The sequence below is a fragment of the Lithobates pipiens genome, unplaced genomic scaffold (genome assembly GCF_037356315.1).
Source record: "Lithobates pipiens isolate NorthernLeopardFrog02 unplaced genomic scaffold, aLitPip1_a1.2 Scaffold_19, whole genome shotgun sequence".
Classification (NCBI taxonomy): Eukaryota; Metazoa; Chordata; class Amphibia; order Anura; family Ranidae; genus Lithobates; species Lithobates pipiens.
Window position 1 is genome coordinate 397,825,622 of NW_027507764.1, and position 21,868 is coordinate 397,847,489.

General features: G+C 38.5%; 1 protein-coding gene across 2 annotated transcripts in view; it reads right to left on the reverse strand.

Moving 5' to 3' along the window:
- CDH7 (cadherin 7) overlaps window positions 1–21,868 on the reverse strand; it is a 314,868-nt gene that overhangs the window by 247,215 nt on the left and 45,785 nt on the right. For both annotated transcript variants that reach the window (XM_077492388.1, XM_077492389.1), the window contains exon 2: window positions 3,022–3,368. In XM_077492388.1, the coding sequence (XP_077348514.1) occupies window positions 3,022–3,231 (210 nt within the window). In that variant the 5' untranslated portion in view covers window positions 3,232–3,368. The remainder of the gene's footprint in view (window positions 1–3,021; window positions 3,369–21,868) is intronic.

Consider the following 21,868-nt stretch of genomic DNA (forward strand, 5'->3'; position numbering starts at 1 on the left):
TTGAAGTTTTGTAAATGGACTTCAAATTAGACAAAGTATTCTTAGAAGTGTTCACTTTGTTTAATTAGGAATGTAATGAGCCCATTTGCAAGAACACTACTCCTATAATAAAACTATTAGACCAAATAATAATCGGTTTATACTGCTAGAAATAGTAATGACAATATCTGGTGGAAAAGTTATTTGTATGCTGCATTAAAGTTTGCAGATGAGTACACTAAATTGATCAAGGCTGTTTAATTGACACAAAAGAACAGTGCAGAAACAGATCTTGGTAAGCTATATTTTTTAGAGCATAGGCACTATGTCTTATTATGACTGAAGTGGACATGTCATCAATGTATTTTAAAACTTTTGAAATTTTTCTGAATGGGTTAAGCATAAAACCATGTTCTTTTATGGGGGGGGGGGGAGGGGGTAAGTGATGCTAATTTTTATGAAAGGTAAATGTGACCCAATCATTTTAGATTGTATGCATGCAGTGGCATAACTAGAACCAGGGCCCCCGGTGGAAAAAACGATGAAGGGCCCCCTTGACCTCCAGCCAGGACCCTTTCCTCCAAGCCCAGTGGCAGGACGCCAGGGCCCGGTCGCAAGTGCAACCTTTGTTACCATGGTAGTTCCTTCATTGGGGTCAGCAGTTTTTTTATTTTTGTTATATATTACTTTTTTTTTTACAATATTATTTAAAATACATTTTTTAGGAGCCCTGTTGGGGGGCTTTGGTGAAATAGCATGGGTCTAAACAGACCTCTGATGTTCCACCTTTGAGAGAGAAAGGAGATTGAGGACACATCAATCAATCTCCTCTGCAGCCTCAGCTGCACATAATGAATGGATGGGAATAGGTTGGTACAGAGCTTCCCATGAATTCACAAACTGAAGCATAGTACTAAGTTTACTATGTTTCAATTATGATTGGATAGAATCAGTGGCTCTATTCCTTCAGACAAGGAAGTGACAATGATTTTGTTGACAATCGTTTTAGAATGTATGCATGCAGTGGCATAACTAGAACCTTCAGATCCCTGGTGTAAGAAACCATGAAGGACCCCCCTGACCCCCAGCCATGACACTTCCCTCTAAGCCCAGTGGCAGAATGCCATGGCCTGGTCACAAGTGTGACCTATGTTACCCTGATAGTTCCTTCATTGGTGTCAGCAGTTGTTTATATTTTTGTTATTGTTTTTTTTTTTACAATATTATTTATTATTATATTCTTTATGTATTATTATTTTAAAAAAATGATATGAGCCCCGTTGGGGTGCTTTGATGAAATATCAGGGGTTTAAACAGACCTCTGATGTTCCACCTTTGAGACAGAGAAAACAGACCGAGGACACAGCCCTCTCCTTCTCTGCAGCCTCAACTGCACAGAATGAATTGACAGGAATAGCTTGGTACAGAGCTTGCCATTCATTCACAAACTGAAGCATAGTAGTATGTTTACTGTGTTTCAATTATGGATACATATAGGAGAGGAGAAGCAGCAAGGGCGATTTTCCTCAATTCTCCCCCTGTAGCTGATGAGTGCTGGTAGGAGGCAGAGAAGGAAAAGCAGACATTAAGTGGCCGCAGGAAGAAAATAGAGACCAGTTCTTCTACTGTATATGCAACAGTCCATGGTCCCCCTTCATCATGGGACATGGTCGCGACTGCAACCCCTGCTACCCCTGTAGGTACGCCCCTGTATACATGCTATAGTATTAGTGGCAGAGTTTGGCTTGCTAAGTCCCAATAGGAAGAGTTCCATTCACATTCCATCTTAAAAACACAAGCAGAAGTTAACGTGAATCTGTCTAAAATTAGGGGATTTCCTTCTTAGACAAAAAAACACAAATAACACTTTTAACTTGAGATACACATTTAAATGTACAGATTTCATCTAAAAAGGTTTGTAAATTCTGATCAAGAGGTAACATTTTTCAATTACAATAGCCAGCACTTTAAAGCTTAAGTTTAGTGTGTATCTATATCCCCCAACCTGCTAAAAACCCAGAAACAAAAAAGATTGGTCCTTTGGCATATAGGGGCATATGTTCCCCTACCTTCCTTTAATGCATTATTTGATCTCTGAGGGTAATATGTAGGCTGCCACTGCTGATGTATATTTTGGAGAATATTTGTTTTCTAATTGCTATGCAAAACTAATAACTTTAAGTCCTTATACACACGGTCGGACATTCCGACAACAAAATCCGTCAGATTTTATCTGACAGATTTTGTCCGAAACTTGTGTTGCATACACACGGTCGGACAAAGTTATCGGAAAATCCAATTGTACGTAACGTGATGACGTTATTTCATTAGGATGGGACTACGTTCAGCCTAGTAGCCAATAGCTTTGATCTGAGCATGCGTGGCACTTTGTCCGATCCGAATTCTCTACACATGATCGGATCATGTTGTCGGAAAGTTTTATAGCCAAGCTCTAAAACTTTGTCCGACGGATATTCCGACGGAAACAGTCCGATGGAGCCCACACACAGTTGGATTATCAGACAACTTGGTCCAATCTGACATTTTCCGTCGAATGTCCGACCGTGTGTACAAGGGCTAATACTTAGTAACTGACCCAAACAGGCCGATAAGAAGGTCTGACTTCTTTCTGACTTTACTTGCTACATGCTTGTTCCAGTTCAGTAACTAAGAACAAATAATTTCACTGTCACGTATTGTCAGATCCCAGATTTTTGCATGCTTTCATTCAGAAAAACGCAAATCAAATTTGACCTTTTATTGTAATAACATTTGTACCTACAGAGCCTACAGGAGAAAAATGAATATGAAGGGTTATTCTTATTAATGACATATCATAAGCTATGACTTAAACTGTTGTTTATAATGTTTATTGAAGCTGATATGACAAACATTGACAAGTCTGAGTTTTAGATATATATGAACCATCTGCTGTTGTTGTCATGCAGTTACTGCTCACTGCTTTAATATCTAATACACTAATGCAAATATGCATAACAACAGGTTATATAAATGAGTATACAAGTCAATTACTGTACTTACTTTACCGACATACAGAGGATCTGAGCCTGTATATTCCTCCAGCACAAAGAACTGGTTCCAAACCCAGCTCCGCTTAGTTCTTGATCTCCCAGACTGAATGTAAGGCTTCGATGTAGACATTGAAAGCTCAGCTTGGCTTATTCCAGAAAGACAAAAGAAAAGAGCAATAAGCTGAAGATAGTGGCACATTTCTTGTCTGCCCATCTTCATTTTTCTCTCTTTAACAACTTGTGAACTGATCAGCTCCCAAATATTGTCTTAGAAAATCCAGTATTATTCCACACAGGATTTGTGTTGTTGTTGGAGGATTACTCAAAATAAATATCCAGGGACCCAGCCTTTAATACCTAAGAGACAAGAAAGATATACTCAATGATTAGAATTAAACTCTGCAAATTCCTTCTGTATTTTATAAAGAAAAAGAAAAGAAATATTATATGTATAAAATGCATTTTTTTCTGTGTTTGATCCACAGTAAATTGTCATTTAATATAATACTGTTGCAGATATGTAGGGTGTTTGGTAGGATTTGCAAGTCCTCTGATTAATCAAAAATAGTATTACGGTATGAAAAACATCAACAAATAAAATATAATATTTACATGGGGAAAAAAAAAATAATTGTACAACATCTGTTCATCCATTTAATAAAAAATCTATATTTACTTGCATTTGCATCACATACATGTAAATAATATAATAAAAGGCAAAGCGTCATTAGCTCACACAATGTTCCATTTTTTTGCTGCCTTGAAAAAACTCATACTTCAGGAACACAGTAAAATAATTAGCACCACCTAGCTGTGCAATTATTTGAGACACGTTAAATTCATCATTCTTGAGTAGAAGGAGACATTTACAGCATGCGATAAACAAAGGGTAGAATAAAGAATATACTAATGATTAAATGCAATCTTTTCCTCGACTCAGTCCATTCTTCCTTAGCTACCAGAAGAGGATCTTTTAAATTGTAAGAAAATATTATTTTGTATACAGTAGCTAAAAATTTAACTAAAATGTAAATGAAATATGAATATTTAAAAAATAATATTTTAATATTACAAATATATGTACTAAATAATAGTTTTTAAAAGAGACAATGTTCCTTTAAGTAGAGGCTCCATCACATTATAGATTTTTAAAGAAGTTCTGGCTTCAGTGATATCTTTCAGTAGCAAGAAGAACAGTATGAATAATGGTGAGAAGGATAGCCTGGTTATTATTTTCAAACTTTCCCGTCAGCTTTCATTTTTATGTTTTTAAACTATAAAGGACCTTTGTCTGGAAAAGTTCTGCAGTTGCATTAAGGCATTGAAAACAGAAACTTAAAAAAAAAAAAAGTGATGATAGAATTCTTGTTCTCTACATGCGCCTTTAAAGGATAAGTTCACATTTTGAACATGTTACATGCTATACCTATATTTAGTAGCATGTACAATGCTTAGCAGGCCCTCCTCACCCCACCTTCCACTGTGACAGCATGTGGGGGATCCTCTCCCCCCCCCATCCACTGTCATATTTTAAAAACAGCATGGCTGCCCACACAACCACATCATTCATGCATGGGAATCCATGAATAACAAAAAGTACTGTCTTCAGCACAACAGACAGACATGCAGTTTCAATGAATTGCAAGTGTGTTCATTTTGGTATGGATGTTATCTCAGGTCTAACACTGACTGCTGGGACATTTCTCCAAAAGCCAAATGCTTAAGGTGTTTAGTGTGGGTGAATGTGACAGCTTCAGGCTGTCAATAGCTGCTAAGGAAGCAGCAGGTTTGCATTCTTACCAACCACTGACTTGACCAGGCCCATTTACTTACATGGCCAGGAACCCCTGGCTATGTAGGCTAATGGAATAGGGTAGGTTACATTATTGGATAAATATGGTCACTATCCTGAATGTCAATGGTTATTAAGGAAGTAGCAGCATTTGCTTACATGTCTGTGGAATGGAGCCTTAAATCAGTGACTAAATATGGGCACATATATGATGTCACCACTATGCCTGCCCCTTTCTTTATATAGCTGATGACAGCTCAAGGAACTATCATTTAGCTAGTGTTACCATTGGAGATCTCTACCATTGGTCATCAGGTTTTTTTTTTTGCATTCGTTTTTGCATCGGAGGTGGGAATTGTGATTGAATTTTCAATGAGGGACTTTGAATATTTTTTTTTTTTTTCTAAATAGGTGACATATTTTTATTTGTGAATGAGTAGGGATACTCATATTTATTCACACGGGGCAGTATATGGGGATTTTCTCATTGTTAAAGGGGGCACCCCCTTAACCACCTCAATACAGTGCAGTTACACCCCCTTCCTGACCAGACCAATTTTCAGCTTTCAGCGCTCTCACAGTTTGAATGACAATTACTCAGTCATCCAACACTGTATCCATATGAAACTTGCGTCCTTTTTTCCACACAAATAGAGCTTTCTTTTAGTGGTATTTAATCACTAGTGGGTTTTTTATTTTTTGTGCTATAAATAAAATAAAACGTAAATTTTGTGAAAAAAATGCCTTTTTCTTCGTTTCTGTCATAAATTTTTGCTAATTAGTAATTTTTCTTCATACATTTTGGCCAAAATTTATACTGCTACATATCTTTGGTAAAAATAACCCACATTAGTATATATTATTTGGTCTTTGTGAAAGTTATAGAGTCTACAAACTATGGTGCCAATCACTGAAAATTGATCACTTCTGATCAGGCCTTCAGTACATCAGGTGTACCTCATTTCTTGAGACACTAACAAGTCAGAAAAGTACAAATACCCCCCAAATGACCCCTTTTTACAAGGTAGACATCCCAAGGTATTAAGTAAGTAGCATGGTGAGTTTTTTTAAGTTGTCATTTTTTCCCACAATTCTTTGCAAAATGAAGATTTTTTTTTTTTTTTTTTTTACTAAATTGTCATATTATCAGGTTATTTCTCACACACAGCATATGCATACAACAAATTACACCCCAAAATACATTCTGTTACTCTTACCGAGTACGGCGATACCACATGTGTGAGACTTTTACACAGCCTGGCCACATACAGAGCACCAACATTGATGTAGTACCTTCAGACATTCTACGAGCAAAAATGACGCATCTCATTTCTCAACCACCTATTACACTTTTGAAGTCCCAGGAGTACCAGGACAATGGAATTTCCCATAAAATGACCCCATTTTGGAAAGCAAACACCCCAACGTATAATCTGTGAGGCATAATGAGTCTTTTGAATGGTTAATTTTTTTCCAGAAGTTTTTGGAATATGTGGAAAAAAATTAAAACGCATTTTTTTTTACACAAAATTGTCAATTTATAAGATATTTCTAACACATAGCATGTATATAGCAAAAATTACACCCCAAAAAACATTCTGCTACTCCTCCCGAGTATGGCGATACCACATGTGTAGGACTTTTACACAGCCTGGCCACATAGAGAGGCCGAACATTGAAGTAGTACGTTCAGGCGTTCTAGGAGCATAAATGGCACATCTCATTTCATTCCTACCCATCACACGTTTGAAGGTCCTGGACCACAGGACAGTGAAATTACCCACAAAATGACCCCATTTTGGAAAGCAAACACCCCAACGTATATTCTATGAGACATGGGCTGCAAATAGGTACTCGGGTACTCTGATGGGCTGGAGATAGGTACTCGGGTACTCTAATGGCCTGGTGACAGGTACTCGGGTACTCTGATGGCCTGGTGACAGGTACTCGGGTACTCTGATGGCCTGGTGACAGGTACTCGGGTACTCTGATGGCCTGGTGACAGGTACTCGGGTACTCTGATGGCCTGGTGACAGGTACTCTGATGGTTTGGTGACTGGTATTTGGGTACTCTGAAGGGCGGTGACAGGTACTCATATGGACTGTGACAGGTACTCGGGTACTCAGATGAACTGTGACAGGTACTCAGGTACTTAGATGGGCTGTGACAGGTACTCGGGTACCCTGATGGACTGTGACAGGTACTCGGTACTCTAATGGACTGTGACAGGTACTCGGTACTCTAATGGACTGTGACAGGTACTCGGGTACCCTGATGGACTGTGACAGGTACTCGGGTACTCAGATGGGCTGTGACAGATACTCGGGTACCCTGATGGACTGTGACAGGTACTCTGTACTCTAATGGACTGTGACAGGTACTCGGTACTCTAATGGACTGTGACAGGTACTCGGGTACCCTTATGGGCCGTGACAGGTACTCGGGTACCCTGATGGGCCGTGACAGGTACTCGGGTACCCTGATGGGCCGTGACAGGTACTCGGGTACCCTGATGGGCCGTGACAGGTACTCGGGTACCCTGATGGGCCGTGACAGGTACTCGGGTACTCTGATGTGCCGTGACAGGTACTCAGGTACTCTGATGTGCCGTGACAGGTACTCGGGTACTCTGATGTGCCGTGACAGGTACTCGGGTACTCTGATGGGCCGGGACAGGTACTCGGGTACTCTGATGGGCCGGGACAGGTACTCGGGTACTCTGATGGGCTGGGACAGGTACTCGGGTACTCTGATGGGCTGGGACAGGTACTCAGGTACTCTGATGGGCTGGGACAGGTACTCAAATACTCTGATGGACTGTGACAGGTACTCTGATGGACTGTGATTGACAGATACCATGAGGGGTGGTGACAGGTCCTCTTTATTGGGGGGGGGGCAATCAGTATGATTGGTGTACACTGTATGCGGTAACGAGATGTTACCGCAATCTCCTCCTCACACACGATCGGTGTGTGAGGAGGAGAACCCGGTAACATCCCGTTACCGTGGTTTGTTTACATTTTAGTGATCGGCTGTGAAAGGATCACAGCCGATCACGTGGGTAAACAGCCGGCCAATGGCTGTTTACCAGCGTCGGTGACGAGCAGTGTTCCCGGGGAACACGCCGCCACCGACGTGCACGCGCAGCGCGCTCACGATCGCGCGCATGCGCCGTGCACGTTCGGGGTGTGACCATCTGTGGTTGGGCGTGACTTCATCACGGCCGATCACGTGGTAAAAAGCCATAACGAATGGCTGTTCACCCCCTTCGGTGGTGAGCGGTGTCTCCATGACACGCCGCCACCGAAGAAACAGGGATGCGCGCGCACGATCGCGCGCATTCCCTGTTTAAACGGGAGGCCGTCATATGACGGCCTCCCGCCACAATAGGTGCTCTGCCTGGCCGTCATTTGACAGCCGGCGGTCGGCATCTAGTTAAAGGATCGCTTCAATTTCAGGCACATGTTACATATTCTACCCATTTTTAGGGTGGAACATATAACATGCTCCTGCAGCCCCTTCCTGATCTCTATGCTCCCTTTGACAGCGGGCTGGGGATCTTCTCCTTGTACCTGCTGTCACTATTTGAAAAGAGCATGGCTGTGCAGTGTTCCACCCACACGGTTGCGTCATTGATTCACTGATGCCTGTGAATCAATGAACTACAAGCACTGACGCCTTTGTGGCTGACGGCTTGTAGTTCTCAATGAACTACCAAGCTGCTGTTGGGTGCTCAAATAGTTCATTGAATCTTTTTCTCTTTGTGAAACTGCTTGCCTATATGATGTACGGGAAGGCAACTTACATTTACAGTCTGTAGGAGTCGTACATGTCAGGATATTGCAGGGGCAATGCTTTCGAGGCTCCTACAAAAAATATTAAATGTATATTTTTTTACCTAAAATTAATGTGCATTTTTTTTCTTTAAGTGAACTTATCCTTTAACCACTTGCAGACCGGACCATTTTGCTGGTCAAAGACCAGACCACTTTTTGCGATTCGGCACTGCGTCGCTTTAACTGACAATTGCGCGGTCATGCGACGTGGCTCCCAAACAAAATTGACGTCCTTTTTTTCCCACAAATAGAGCTTTTTTTTGGTGGTATTTGATCACCCCTGCGTTTTTTATTTTTTGCACTATAAACAAAAATAGAGCGACAATTTTGAAAAAAACGCATTATTTTTTACTTTTTGTTATAATAAATATCCCCCAAAAATATATAAAAAAACATTTTTTTCCCTCAGTTTAGGCCGATACGTATTCTTCTACATATTATTGGTAAAAAAAAATCGCAATAAGCGATTATTGATTGGTTTGCGCAAAAGTTATAGCGTTTACAAAATAGGGATAGTTTTATAGCATTTTTATTAATAATTTTTTATTATTTATTTTTTTACTAGTAATGGCAGCGATCAGCGATTTTATTGTGACTGCGACATTGTGGGGGACCCATCGGACATTTTTGACACATTTTTGGGACCATTGTCATTTATACAGTAATCACTGCTATATAAATGCAGTGATTCCTGTGTAAATGACACTGGCAGTGAAGGGGTTAACCAGTGGGTGGCAGTGTAGGGGTTAAGTGTTCCTAGGGGTGTGTTACTAACTGTGGGGGGGTTGGGCTTTCATTTAGTGAACACTGATCTCTGCTCCAATCACATGGAGCAGAGATCAGCGTCACTAGTTGCTAGGCAGAATGGAGAAATGCTGTTTACTCTGCATTTCCTCCATTCGGCCGCTCCGTGAGAAGATCGCGGGGATGCCCGCGGCGATCGAGTCCGCGGGTCCCGCTACCGGACTCGCAGGGGTCCCGACCAGCACGTGAGCGCGCCGCTGGCGATGGCAGGGCGGCATTGAATATTGGACGTACCTGTACGCCAATATGCCTGCCCGTGCCATTCTGTCGACGTACATCATTGTGCGCTGGTCGGGACGTGGTTAAAATCCTTACCAGACTCAGTGGGGTGGATTTATTAAAACCGGCAAGTCCAAAATCAGCTTCAGCTGTGCATGGTAGCCATAGCCAACCAGCTTGTTCAATTAAGCTTTAAAAAACAAAAAAACATGGACGCTGATTGGTTTCTATGCAGAGCTGCACGAGAATTTGCACTCTCTGGTTTAAGTAAATTAACCCAAAAGAGTCCAGAATACAATGTCTTAAAATAAAAGCACACAGACTCCTCCGTAATACACCCAGAAAACATAGCAGACCTTTGGGGATCTGCTATGTAACTTTTTTGTTTTAAAGAAGCAAGAGGGAGATGCCATTTGCCAGGCAATTTAAAACTTTTTTTCCCTCAGTGCGTAACCATGTTCCTTAGGGTAGTTGAAGTGCAGCAAACCCCTGCCGAACTGAACGCAAGGTTTTTCATTTCATCACTAGTCCTAATCAGTCTATGTTAATAAAACATGCACCATTTCATCCTATAAATAACTGATATTATTCAGGTGCATTCAAAGTTACAAAATTCAGGGCATTGAATAGTTTAGCAAACAAGACTACTTGATACATAGATTTCTACATAACCCCTTTTAGTCAAAGCATCTGCTGCTGACTAAGTTGGCTTCACTTCCATGTATTTATTTCTGGAAAGTCTTATTTAATATCCCTTAAATTCCTGTGACCATATTAATGCACCCAGGATGTCTCAATCATACAAGACCAGGCAAACCCATCCTCAATGCAATGGATCAAGTAGACACCAATACCAGAGATTCTCATAACAGCCAGCAGGTAAAGCAAGAATCATGCAATGAGACTGCAGGCCAAAGAAAGCTTTAGACAAATCATTGATATTTGGGGAAAAAAATTATGGAAAGTAGATTCTAATTATCAAATGTTCTTGTTTTCAGTCCTCTCATTGAGTCGCGTTTGGATAAATTAGTAACACAAGTGGAATATTCAGAATGACAACCATTGACTGACACATCTGTTCTCTTGTGAAGACATCTGGAAAACATGCACTGCTGGACATTTTTTTCATCACTAAGTTTAGATTAATATCACAGCATCCAACATAACTGTGTAGGCAGTTTAGTAATTTAGCAACTGAAGCATTCGAAAATATTCCAGAGGGAACTTTCACTGCATGAGACAAACAAAGTTTATGATGTAAATACCTGTAATACGCTTTTTCAAAGTGCACTGCTTGCTAGAACTTTTTAGCTTTCAGCATAATCCTTTCCAAATTGAACTTCTCTCAATGTACTTTCAGATAACCATAGCCCAGACCAGAATAATGATATTCAATGTTGTGTATTAAGCATTTCCTTTAATTTCGTCAATATTAATTAACTTAAAGTGTTACACATATTAACTTTTTGGAGACTCCCTCTAATTGACTCTCAGTATATGTGTCTAACTGAGCTTAGAACACAGACATTTTTAGTTTTTGTTTTGTTTTTGATTATCCAACAGCTATAAGAATTAGAGAAAAGGCACTTTGTGCAAATTGTGATGCTTTTAGATATACAACCTTTTATGTATTAGCTACTGAGAGTAATTGTGAATCTTTAGGGGTTTATGTGAACTTGGCACAAGGTTTTGAATTTTTATTTATCTTTTTCTTTTGTTGCATTTTTTTTTCTTTTACAGATTTGCAAAATAAGAGCACCAGATAATTAAAATGAATATAGAGACCTTTTATTCACAAAGAATTCTAAGGGACTTCTGCCTGGCGATATTATTGAAGTGGGTACCACTTATGGGTGCGACCTTTTTCAATATAATTTTTTCTAACCATGGGGATATTTGATTCAATATAGGGTCAATGGGGATAATTTTTTTGTTGTGAGAGATATGAGTATTTTTGCTTTAAACTTAAAATTGTTGCAACATGTCAGCTTTGATGAAAGTCTTGGTATCTTGGAACATTAGGGGTTTTAACGACCCAGTGAAGAGACAAGCAATGTTTACTACATTGAAACATTTCTCTTTGTCTACTATCTGCCTGCAGGAGACTCATTTAAATATATATAGATTTAATTATTTGAAGTGTTCGCAATGTAGTTGGCAATACCATTCTACTTATACCACACATTCTAGAGGCGTGTTTATATTGATAGCAAAAAATGTTGGTTTTTCCTGCAGCCAAGTACGGACGGACACTAGATGTTGCTATATATTCCTATACTGCACAATGTACAGAAAATCATATGTGTTAGCTAATGTATATATATATCACCCCCATATTTACCAGAGGTACATAAAGAATGTGTGAACTTTGCCTCTTATAAAGCTGATGTTCCCTGGTAAATAGTAGGGGACTTCAATAATTATTTTGACCCTCATTTAGATAAATATGGCATAGCTATAGGTCAAGTGACCTCTGCAAACCTCCTTTGCTGGTTATGTTCGGGATATTGGCCTAATGGATGTATGGAGATTTTTACATCCTTATGCCAGAGAGTTTTCTTGTTTCTCTAGTACCCATATGGCCTTATCTAGAAGAGACTCTGCGTTAGCTACTTCTGTGACGTTACCATTGATATCTGAAGTGACTTATGCAGCTAGGGAGTTGTCCGATAATTCCCCATTGGTGCTTAATTTGATCTAGTATTCTGCTCAGACTTGCACCATGTGCAAAGTTAACCCCTATTGGTTTTATCTCTTTCCTTCAAAGCAGAATATTCTGCTTGACATTTTGGTCTACAGTACTGTTAACAAGCCCTCTGTATCTTGCAGATCTATTGGGATTCCTTACAAGCCTATATAAGAGGCTTATTTAATTCTCAAATTTCTAAAATTAAAAAAAGATCTAGGGCTTGGGAACAATCTGCTGCTGAAGCTGTTTTACAAGCCGGACTCCAATACATAGCAAACTCTAATATAGAAACTCAACAAAAGTGGATACAAAAATAAAAGGCATATGCTGATAAAAAGCAGAGCAGAAACATTTTTTTCTTCAGCAACCTTATTTTGAGGATGGGGATAATACGGGTTATCTTTTAGCAGCAATTGTAAAAGCACAAAAATCAATGACACAAGTGGTAGACTTGCAAGTATCTCCAACTAAAATTGCATTTACTATTGTAGTGATATCATCAAATCCAGGCTCTTTCTCAGGATTTACAATAAATTGGGATAAGTCATTCCTTTTACCTGTAGACCCCCTGGTGACTAATTTGCCAACATCTGCATTCCAAATAGCTATCTCTACATTTAAATATCTAGGCATTCAAGTTACATCACAAGTTAATGCATATGTAGAGAGGAAATTAGTTCCACTACTTAAGAGATTTTAACAAGTGGGAACATTTGGAGTAAGTTACCTTTAACAGTAGTTGGCAGAGCCAATCTGATAAAGATGGTTTGGATGCCACAACTAATATTTTTTACATAATTGCCCTGTATGGTTACCTCTGAGATTTTTTTAGACGATACCTTGTTTAGAGATCTCATCTGGGGATATATACATCCCTGGATTAGACTGTGAACTTAGCAGCTGGCTAAAGATGAAGGAGGTTTAGCTGTTCCCAATTCCAGATTGTATTTGGCATCACAAGTTCAGCAACTACATGGTTGGAATGTTATAGATCGCGAGGACCCCATACAGCAAATTATATTTTCCCACTTTTCGGTGGATCCACGAGTTCAGCTAATAGTAACTTATTACTCTTATAGTAAACATTGTTTTCCCACATTTCATTTAATACATGAAATCTGAACTACTGCCCAACATGATACTGTTTATGAGGGATATACCCAATATGCCCACATGAAAAAACTAGGTAGTAAAACTTGAAAATTTAGATTTATTGAAAAGGGCTGGTATTGTGTTACTTCATCAACTTATTAATGAGGTTTTACAACAATCTGACAAATTGGCAGAGAAATATCATCTAATCATTTTTTCTTCAATATCTACAGTTATGGCATGCTTTGCAGAATCAGGCTACGACATTTCAACTAACATATAATTTATCTTTAATTTTAACTATAGCGGGAACTATAAGACTCTCCAAGCAGAGACTTATTGGGGATTTATACTCTACCCTACAAAAGGCAGTTAATGTTAATACACAAGATGGTAGTTTTGGTCGGTGGCATAGGGATTTGGAGACTTAGTGACAAGGAGTGGGAGCGTGCTTAGAATAACTTATTTAGAGTATCCTTATGTTCCTCAGTGTCTGACTCAGTTATTTATTATTCATAGATCTCACTTTACTCCCTTAAAGTTTCACTCTTGGGGTAAAGCAACTACACCAAATATGTTGTGGCAATGTCCCAAATTGCATCGCTAAAGGGAGGGTGTATGACGCATATAGGGCATTGTTAGGGATTGCATAGGAAGACATTTTCCTGGTTGAAATGCATGTGATGTGGTTAAGACTTATGTCTATAACCCGTAAACTTATATTACAAAGATGGATATCAAATTCTCCACCAACAATAAACAAAATCTATAACAGGAAGAATTGACATATAAACACAGGAGAAGCCCTAAACATTTTTCAAAAATTTGGTCTTGGTGGTTAGTCTCCAACTTATTTGTTTGAAAGGGATAACTGTATAAGTATATTCTAGATTTTTTTGGGAAAAGAAACCCAAATATAGGGAAAATGGGACATTAACAGTGCAGTGTTGTAATTAACGAAATATAGAAAAAAGTTTTTTAGAAAAATATAAAAATTATATATTTATTAAAACAATTCAATAAAACAAAACCAGTCTTTTAAAATATACAAGGATGTTACATATAGTTTGAGGTCCATATAGTAGTTCAGTTAGGATGCTTGTAATTGCTTATCCCGACATGTTTCGCAATCGCTTCCTCAGGGGATATACAAGCTAGCAAATAAATGACAATAAATGACATAAAGGTAAGTGAAATAACAAAATACATTCAAAATACATACCAAATTAATCTTAATAATATATCAATATAAACATGACCAAGGCTTTAAGTAAGAAAGTGTGCTTACCCCCACTCCACAACCTTATTTCCTGCAGAAACAACCATCCAGATATTATAAAAAGAGTGCACAGGCACCGGACCCGATACCAGAAAATGCAGCAAGGGGAGCACAGACGGTGGCCAGTCTGGACAAATAGAGGAGAATTAAGAAAATAAGTAAAGATTTCTCAACAAGCCAGTGAACTCTATGTTTTATTGGAAAAGAACCCAATTAAAAATTAAAAATTATTTTAGGAAATAGAGGTAGATCAAGAAAAAAACCTCCAAAATGATTTTTCATTTTAAATAATTCTATGGTTACCCAAACTTTTTTTCTAAAGAGACAGACATTTAAACTTTTATGGACTTGTGAGAAAAAATATATTTTTTAGAACAAGGGGATACATGTATTAACGTAGTATTATAATTACTTACATGGTTGCAAAAAGGAGAGAATTTTTTTACTCATTCAGTCCTATGTTCCAACTGAACCAATAAGGATATCATACAGCCATTAGAGAAGAAATGCAATGCTGTATACTAGCACCCACAAGCTATCCAGCTTGTTTCACGGGTGTCTGCAATATATAAAGAAAAAGGGAAGGGATTACCATAGAGAAAATGGAGGTTGAAAAAGAATCTGTATGAAGATTTCAGCATGTAATGCACTTACTGGCAATATAGATGTATCTATTTTCCAAGCGCGGCTCCTCCGTGACTGAGCCGGGTGTAGTTGTGTCCGACTATATAGTCACCGTCCATCGAGCCGGCGTCTGACGTCACCGGCTCGATGCGGACAACTGTGACCGCACTGTGCATGCGCCCGAGGCAGGAGAGGGGAAGGAAACTACATTTCCCCTAATGCTCCAGTGACACCACCGGCATTACGTATCACACTGAAAACCAATCAGTGTGTACAAGGGAGATGAATGGCTAGAGTGTGCTAAAGCCGTCCACCTCTAAGTTGGAAAGCCTCGTTGTGCGACCTAGCGACAGATACTGTCTGAAATATGGGCAGCCCGGTGAAAAGAAGGAGAAATCAACCAGGAATGCCCTTGGGTGTCCGTATGCTCCCCCATAATTACCGCAATTGTACAGCCAACGAACCGGCGCCCATACACAGGGATGGAGATTGCAGGAACAAGTAGCGAGGCTGGGAAAGCCCATCCCTAAGTCAGTGAGCCCAATATACCGCAGTCATGGACCAAATTGACAGTAAATAGTAAATAGATGGTGTTGCGCTCCACATAAAATAAATTAAGTCTAATAACACAATTAATAAATAATCTCATAAAATCTTGAAATCGCACTCATGTGATTAAAATTAAAATCACTAAATAATCGCATAAAATCTTGAAAATGTGCTCATGCGATTAAAAATTCCATTAATTCTAAAATAAATACCAAGTGAATAATACAGTGCTTGAAGCTATTTCCTACTAATATTCATAAAATGAAGAAGCTAAAATAATCTATATACTCGTGATAAAGTGACAAGAAAAAAAAAATCGCAAGTCTTAAAATTATCAAAAGAATCATGACATCAAACAAATCTGTGTCAGTCCATGAAAGTGCATACAAGTGCCAGCATATGTGCAAAAAAGAGTATATATAAAAATATACAATAAAAATATAAAAAACGGTGTATGAAAAAATTATTATCACAAAATACAAAAGGTAATAGTCCAGCAAACGTGATAAAAAATGTCTCTAAATAAGTGTACAAAGGCTAAATCATAAAGTTCATGCAGAAGATGAAATAAATCCACGCTGTGCTATGTGAAGAAATGAATCCTATGAACAACCCCGGGATGATTCCACCAGTGATTTTTCAGCTCCTTAAACGTGGGTGCTCACACACTGAGTGCAGTGGGTACCTTACCTCACTGCTGTCAGTAAGACAGCAAAATACTCCAGTGCAGCAGTTGTGTCCTCAAATGGGGTGTATATCCTCAGTAGGTATAGGGGAACTTCAACACTTTGCGGTGTATATCCTAAATGTAGTATGGGCGCCCCCAAACCTTTTCCTCCAGATATTCCGTAAGGGATCGCAAATCAGACCCAAGAAAGAAAGAGGGGGGCTCCAATAGTGAAGTACGTTCACACAAATGCTTTATTATAAAAAGGAACTAAGTCCTGGGTACTCACACTTATACAGTAAAAATCAAGCGGTTTTTTCACTAACAAACAACGAACGGCTTCCTCGTTCGTACCCCGGACGTCACTTCCGGTATCCTCCTAGGCCAATCCTACGCGTATCGTCATTGATCACGTGACTTCATCAGTCCCTGATGAAGTCACGTGATCAATGACGATACGCGTAGGATTGGCCTAGGAGGATACCGGAAGTGACGTCCGGGGTACGAACGAGGAAGCCGTTCGTTGTTTGTTAGTGAAAAAACCGCTTGATTTTTACTGTATAAGTGTGAGTACCCAGGACTTAGTTCCTTTTTATAATAAAGCATTTGTGTGAACGTACTTCACTATTGGAGCCCCCCTCTTTCTTTCTTGGGTCTGATTTGCGATCCCTTACGGAATATCTGGAGGAAAAGGTTTGGGGGCGCCCATACTACATTTAGGATATACACCGCAAAGTGTTGAAGTTCCCCTATACCTACTGAGGATATACACCCCATTTGAGGACACAACTGCTGCACTGGAGTATTTTGCTGTCTTACTGACAGCAGTGAGGTAAGGTACCCACTGCACTCAGTGTGTGAGCACCCACGTTTAAGGAGCTGAAAAATCACTGGTGGAATCATCCCGGGGTTGTTCATAGGATTCATTTCTTCACATAGCACAGCGTGGATTTATTTCATCTTCTGCATGAACTTTATGATTTAGCCTTTGTACACTTATTTAGAGACATTTTTTATCACGTTTGCTGGACTATTACCTTTTGTATTTTGTGATAATAATTTTTTCATACACCGTTTTTTATATTTTTATTGTATATTTTTATATATACTCTTTTTTGCACATATGCTGGCACTTGTATGCACTTTCATGGACTGACACAGATTTGTTTGATGTCATGATTCTTTTGATAATTTTAAGACTTGCGATTTTTTTTTTCTTGTCACTTTATCACGAGTATATAGATTATTTTAGCTTCTTCATTTTATGAATATTAGTAGGAAATAGCTTCAAGCACTGTATTATTCACTTGGTATTTATTTTAGAATTAATGGAATTTTTAATCGCATGAGCACATTTTCAAGATTTTATGCGATTATTTAGTGATTTTAATTTTAATCACATGAGTGCGATTTCAAGATTTTATGAGATTATTTATTAATTGTGTTATTAGACTTAATTTATTTTATGTGGAGCGCAACACCATCTATTTACTATTTACTGTCACTTTGAGGGGAGGGTTTGCACCTCTGTCGGTGTTTTTTGCTGCAACCACACCAACCTGCTCTAACTTTACCACTATAGCGCGAGGATAACCTACCATTACTACATGGACCAAATTGACTGCAGGGTGGGGACATAAGACTTCAAAGCCCCGGGCATGCAAAAACAAACAAAAATAACAAAAACAAAAAAATATATATATACCAATAATACATATGTTACTAATATACACTATCAATTAAACTATTATTTCTAAAGAAAAATAAATTGAAATTAATACAAAGACATGAAACAGAAAACAAACAAAAACAAAAACAAGAAAACCTAACCCTTATCTTAACCACACCCTCCCCCCCTGCATCGTGCCGGTGATGTCAGACGCCGGCTCGATGGATGGTGACTATATAGTCGGACACAACTACACCCGGCTCAGTCACGGAGGAGCCGCGCTTGGAAAATAGATACATCTATATTGCCAGTAAGTGCATTACATGCTGAAATCTTCATACAGATTCTTTTTCAACCTCCATTTTCTCTATGGTAATCCCTTCCCTTTTTCTTTATATATTGCAGACACCCGTGAAACAAGCTGAATAGCTTGTGGGTGCTAGTATACAGCATTGCATTTCTTCTCTAATGGCTGTATGATATCCTTATTGGTTCAGTTGGAACATAGGACTGAATGAGTAAAAAAATTCTCTCCTTTTTGCAACCATGTAAGTAATTATAATACTACGTTAATACATTTATCCCCTTGTTCTAAAAAATATATTTTTTCTCACAAGTCCATAAAAGTTTAAATGTCTGTCTCTTTAGAAAAAAAGTTTGGGTAACCATAGAATTATTTAAAATGAAAAATCATTTTGGAGGTTTTTTTTCTTGATCTACCTCTATTTCCTAAAATAATTTTTAATTTTGGATTGGGTTCTTTTCCAATAAAACATAGAGTTCACTGGCTTGTTGAGAAATCTTTACTTATTTTCTTAATTCTCCTCTATTTGTCCAGACTGGCCACTGTCTGTGCTCCCCTTGCTGCATTTTCTGGCTATCGGGTCCGATGCCTGTGCACTCTTTTTATAATATCTGGATGGTTGTTTCTGCAGGAAATAGGGTTGTGGAGTGGGGGTAAGCACACTTTCTTACTTAAAGCCTTGGTCATGTTTATAATGATATATTATTAAGATTAATCTGGTATGTATTTTGAATGTATTTTGTTATGTCACTTACCTTTATGTCATTTATTGTCATTTATTTGCTAGCTTGTATATCCCCTGAGGAAGCGATTGCGAAACATGTCGGGATAAGCAATTACAAGCATCCTAACTGAACTACTATATGGACCTCATGCTATATGTAACATCCTTGTATATTTTAAAAGGCTGGTTTTGTTTTATTGAATTGTTATAATAAATATATAATTTTTATATTTTTCTAAAAAGCATTTTTCTATATTTCGTTAATTACAACACTGCACTGTTAATGTCCCATCTTCCCTATATTTGGGTTTATTTTCCTCAAAAAATCTAGAATATTGTTAACAGGGATGAAGTGCCATGTATATTGGGTGTTGATGGGAGTTTGAATCATGATTCAAAAAATGTATAAGTATATATTTGTCGATAAGGGGTAGTAAGTAAGTTGAATACAATGGTTGGTTTTATATGGTTGTTAGCTTTGTAGGTAGTTCTAAAATCTGTTGTGATATAGGGTTTTAAGCAATAATCAACGTATAATTTGGAAGGCGCAAAAATTTAGCTTTTTCCCTTTTTTTTTCTCTTTCTTTTTTTTTTTTTTTTGTGGCTGTTGTTTGGTGGGGTTTGAGTTTGTTGTAAAATGGAATTACTTGATTCAAAAAAATAAAATTAGTGTTACTAAATGCCACAACAGTAAAATACTTCTCTATATGCAATAAAGCATGCTTGTTATACTCACTGTGGAACCTAAAGCTGCGTACACATGGGCGGACTGTATGGCCAACTTAGTCCGTCAGACAATCCGACGGACAGTCCGTCCTACTTTCGAATGAACGGACTTGACCACACACGGATGCAAAACAGTCCGTCGAAAGTTTGCGCGATGACGTGTACAGCACGTACGACGGGACTAGAAATAGGAAGTCCAATACACAGCAATGCAACCTTTCGCCGTGTAAATCCTTTCTGAGCATGCGCCATACTTAGTCCGTCGAACTAGCCTACTCACGAGCGGATTGTCCGCTGAAACCAAAGTCTGACGGACAATATTACGGAAATTCCGAAATACTTAGTCAGCCAGACTGCACGCTGAAAAAGTCCGCTGAAGCCCACACACGAGCGGACTGTCCGCTGAAATGTGTTTCGACGGACTAAGTTGGCCAGACAGTCCGCCCGTGTGTACGCGGCTTTAGAGGTTAATCCTCCACATTGTGTAAAAGGGCTGTTTGAACCTGTATGCATAAATCCTTCTCTTTTTCAGCTGACTCCAAAACATGTCTGGATAAGACAGAGTTAGTGGAGTCAGGTGGCTCATGCTCAGTTTGGTGTGTATTGCTAGAGAGTTTTTTTTTCTTGGGAGAGTGCATGTGATCAGCACAGGGCCAATCAGCACTGTCCAGACAGAGGGTCAGGGGTCCTGTATTCTTATAGGACAGCTAGTGCAGTATGAAAACTCCTCCTACAAGCTTTAATTAGACACTTATAGAAGTCACTAGACTGCTATATACCCTGTAGCCTGTAGGATTGGCATTGGCTCCCAATCATGTAATTACAGTTTTGAGACCTCCCCCTGAACTTTATGCTCTCTGATGAGAAAAAAAATAGTTTGTATCCTTTTCTCCTCACTAAAGGAGAAGTCTGAAAATAATAATAAATATATATATATATATATATATATATATATATATATATATATATATATATATATATATATATTTAGATTAGGAGTTGAGCTAGGTTAGTGTTTGTGTCAGTGTTTGAGTTAGAACCATGATCAATGTGTCAATGTTAACATTAGGGTCAGCGTAAGTATTAGTGTCAGTGTATTCCAGCTAGGATAAAATAGCTATGTGTGACCTTAGGCTTATAAGACCCACACTAGATACAAATAAACAAATACACATAATGTGGTGTCATTGGGAATGTCACGGTGGTGGGTTATGGTAATGGTAAGAAATATGCAGCTAAAAAAATAAAAATAAATATATAGGGACATTTTCCTTTGATATAATAATAAAAAAACAGGAGATACCTATTATTATTTACCACCTAAGGAAGGCTTGAATTGTCCTGAACAAAATAAGGTATGATTCACATGGATAAATGGATAAGTAGTTGCAAAGATATGTTCAGTGTTACTAACCAAAGTGCCAAAGTTTCAGAATTGGGTGCAGGTGTTAAGGTGTATTGTACCTGTCATTAAGAAGTTAAAGGAACATTAATCTCTGGTTTAAAAAAAAAAAAGTTTATTTTCAAGCATGTAATCTTAACTCAACAAAGTACCTTTTAACTAAGTGGGTTATTTGATGGAAAATCATGGAAAATACTACACCTACATTGAACCACTTCCCATCCAGGCCAATTCCTGTGATAATCTCCAGAAACATATATGTATCCATTATTATTATTAACACATATCTAATATAAACCTTATAAGGAACATTCAAATGAGAATATATATGAGCTTTCATTGCACGTCAATGTATATGAGTCAATTGTGTAGCTACAGTACATGAACATGGATCTGGACTGACAGAGTCAACAGGTGTGTATAGAAGTGGAACCCTGATGCCTCTGTGTGGATGAATTTTTAAATGCCTGTATTCAAAAA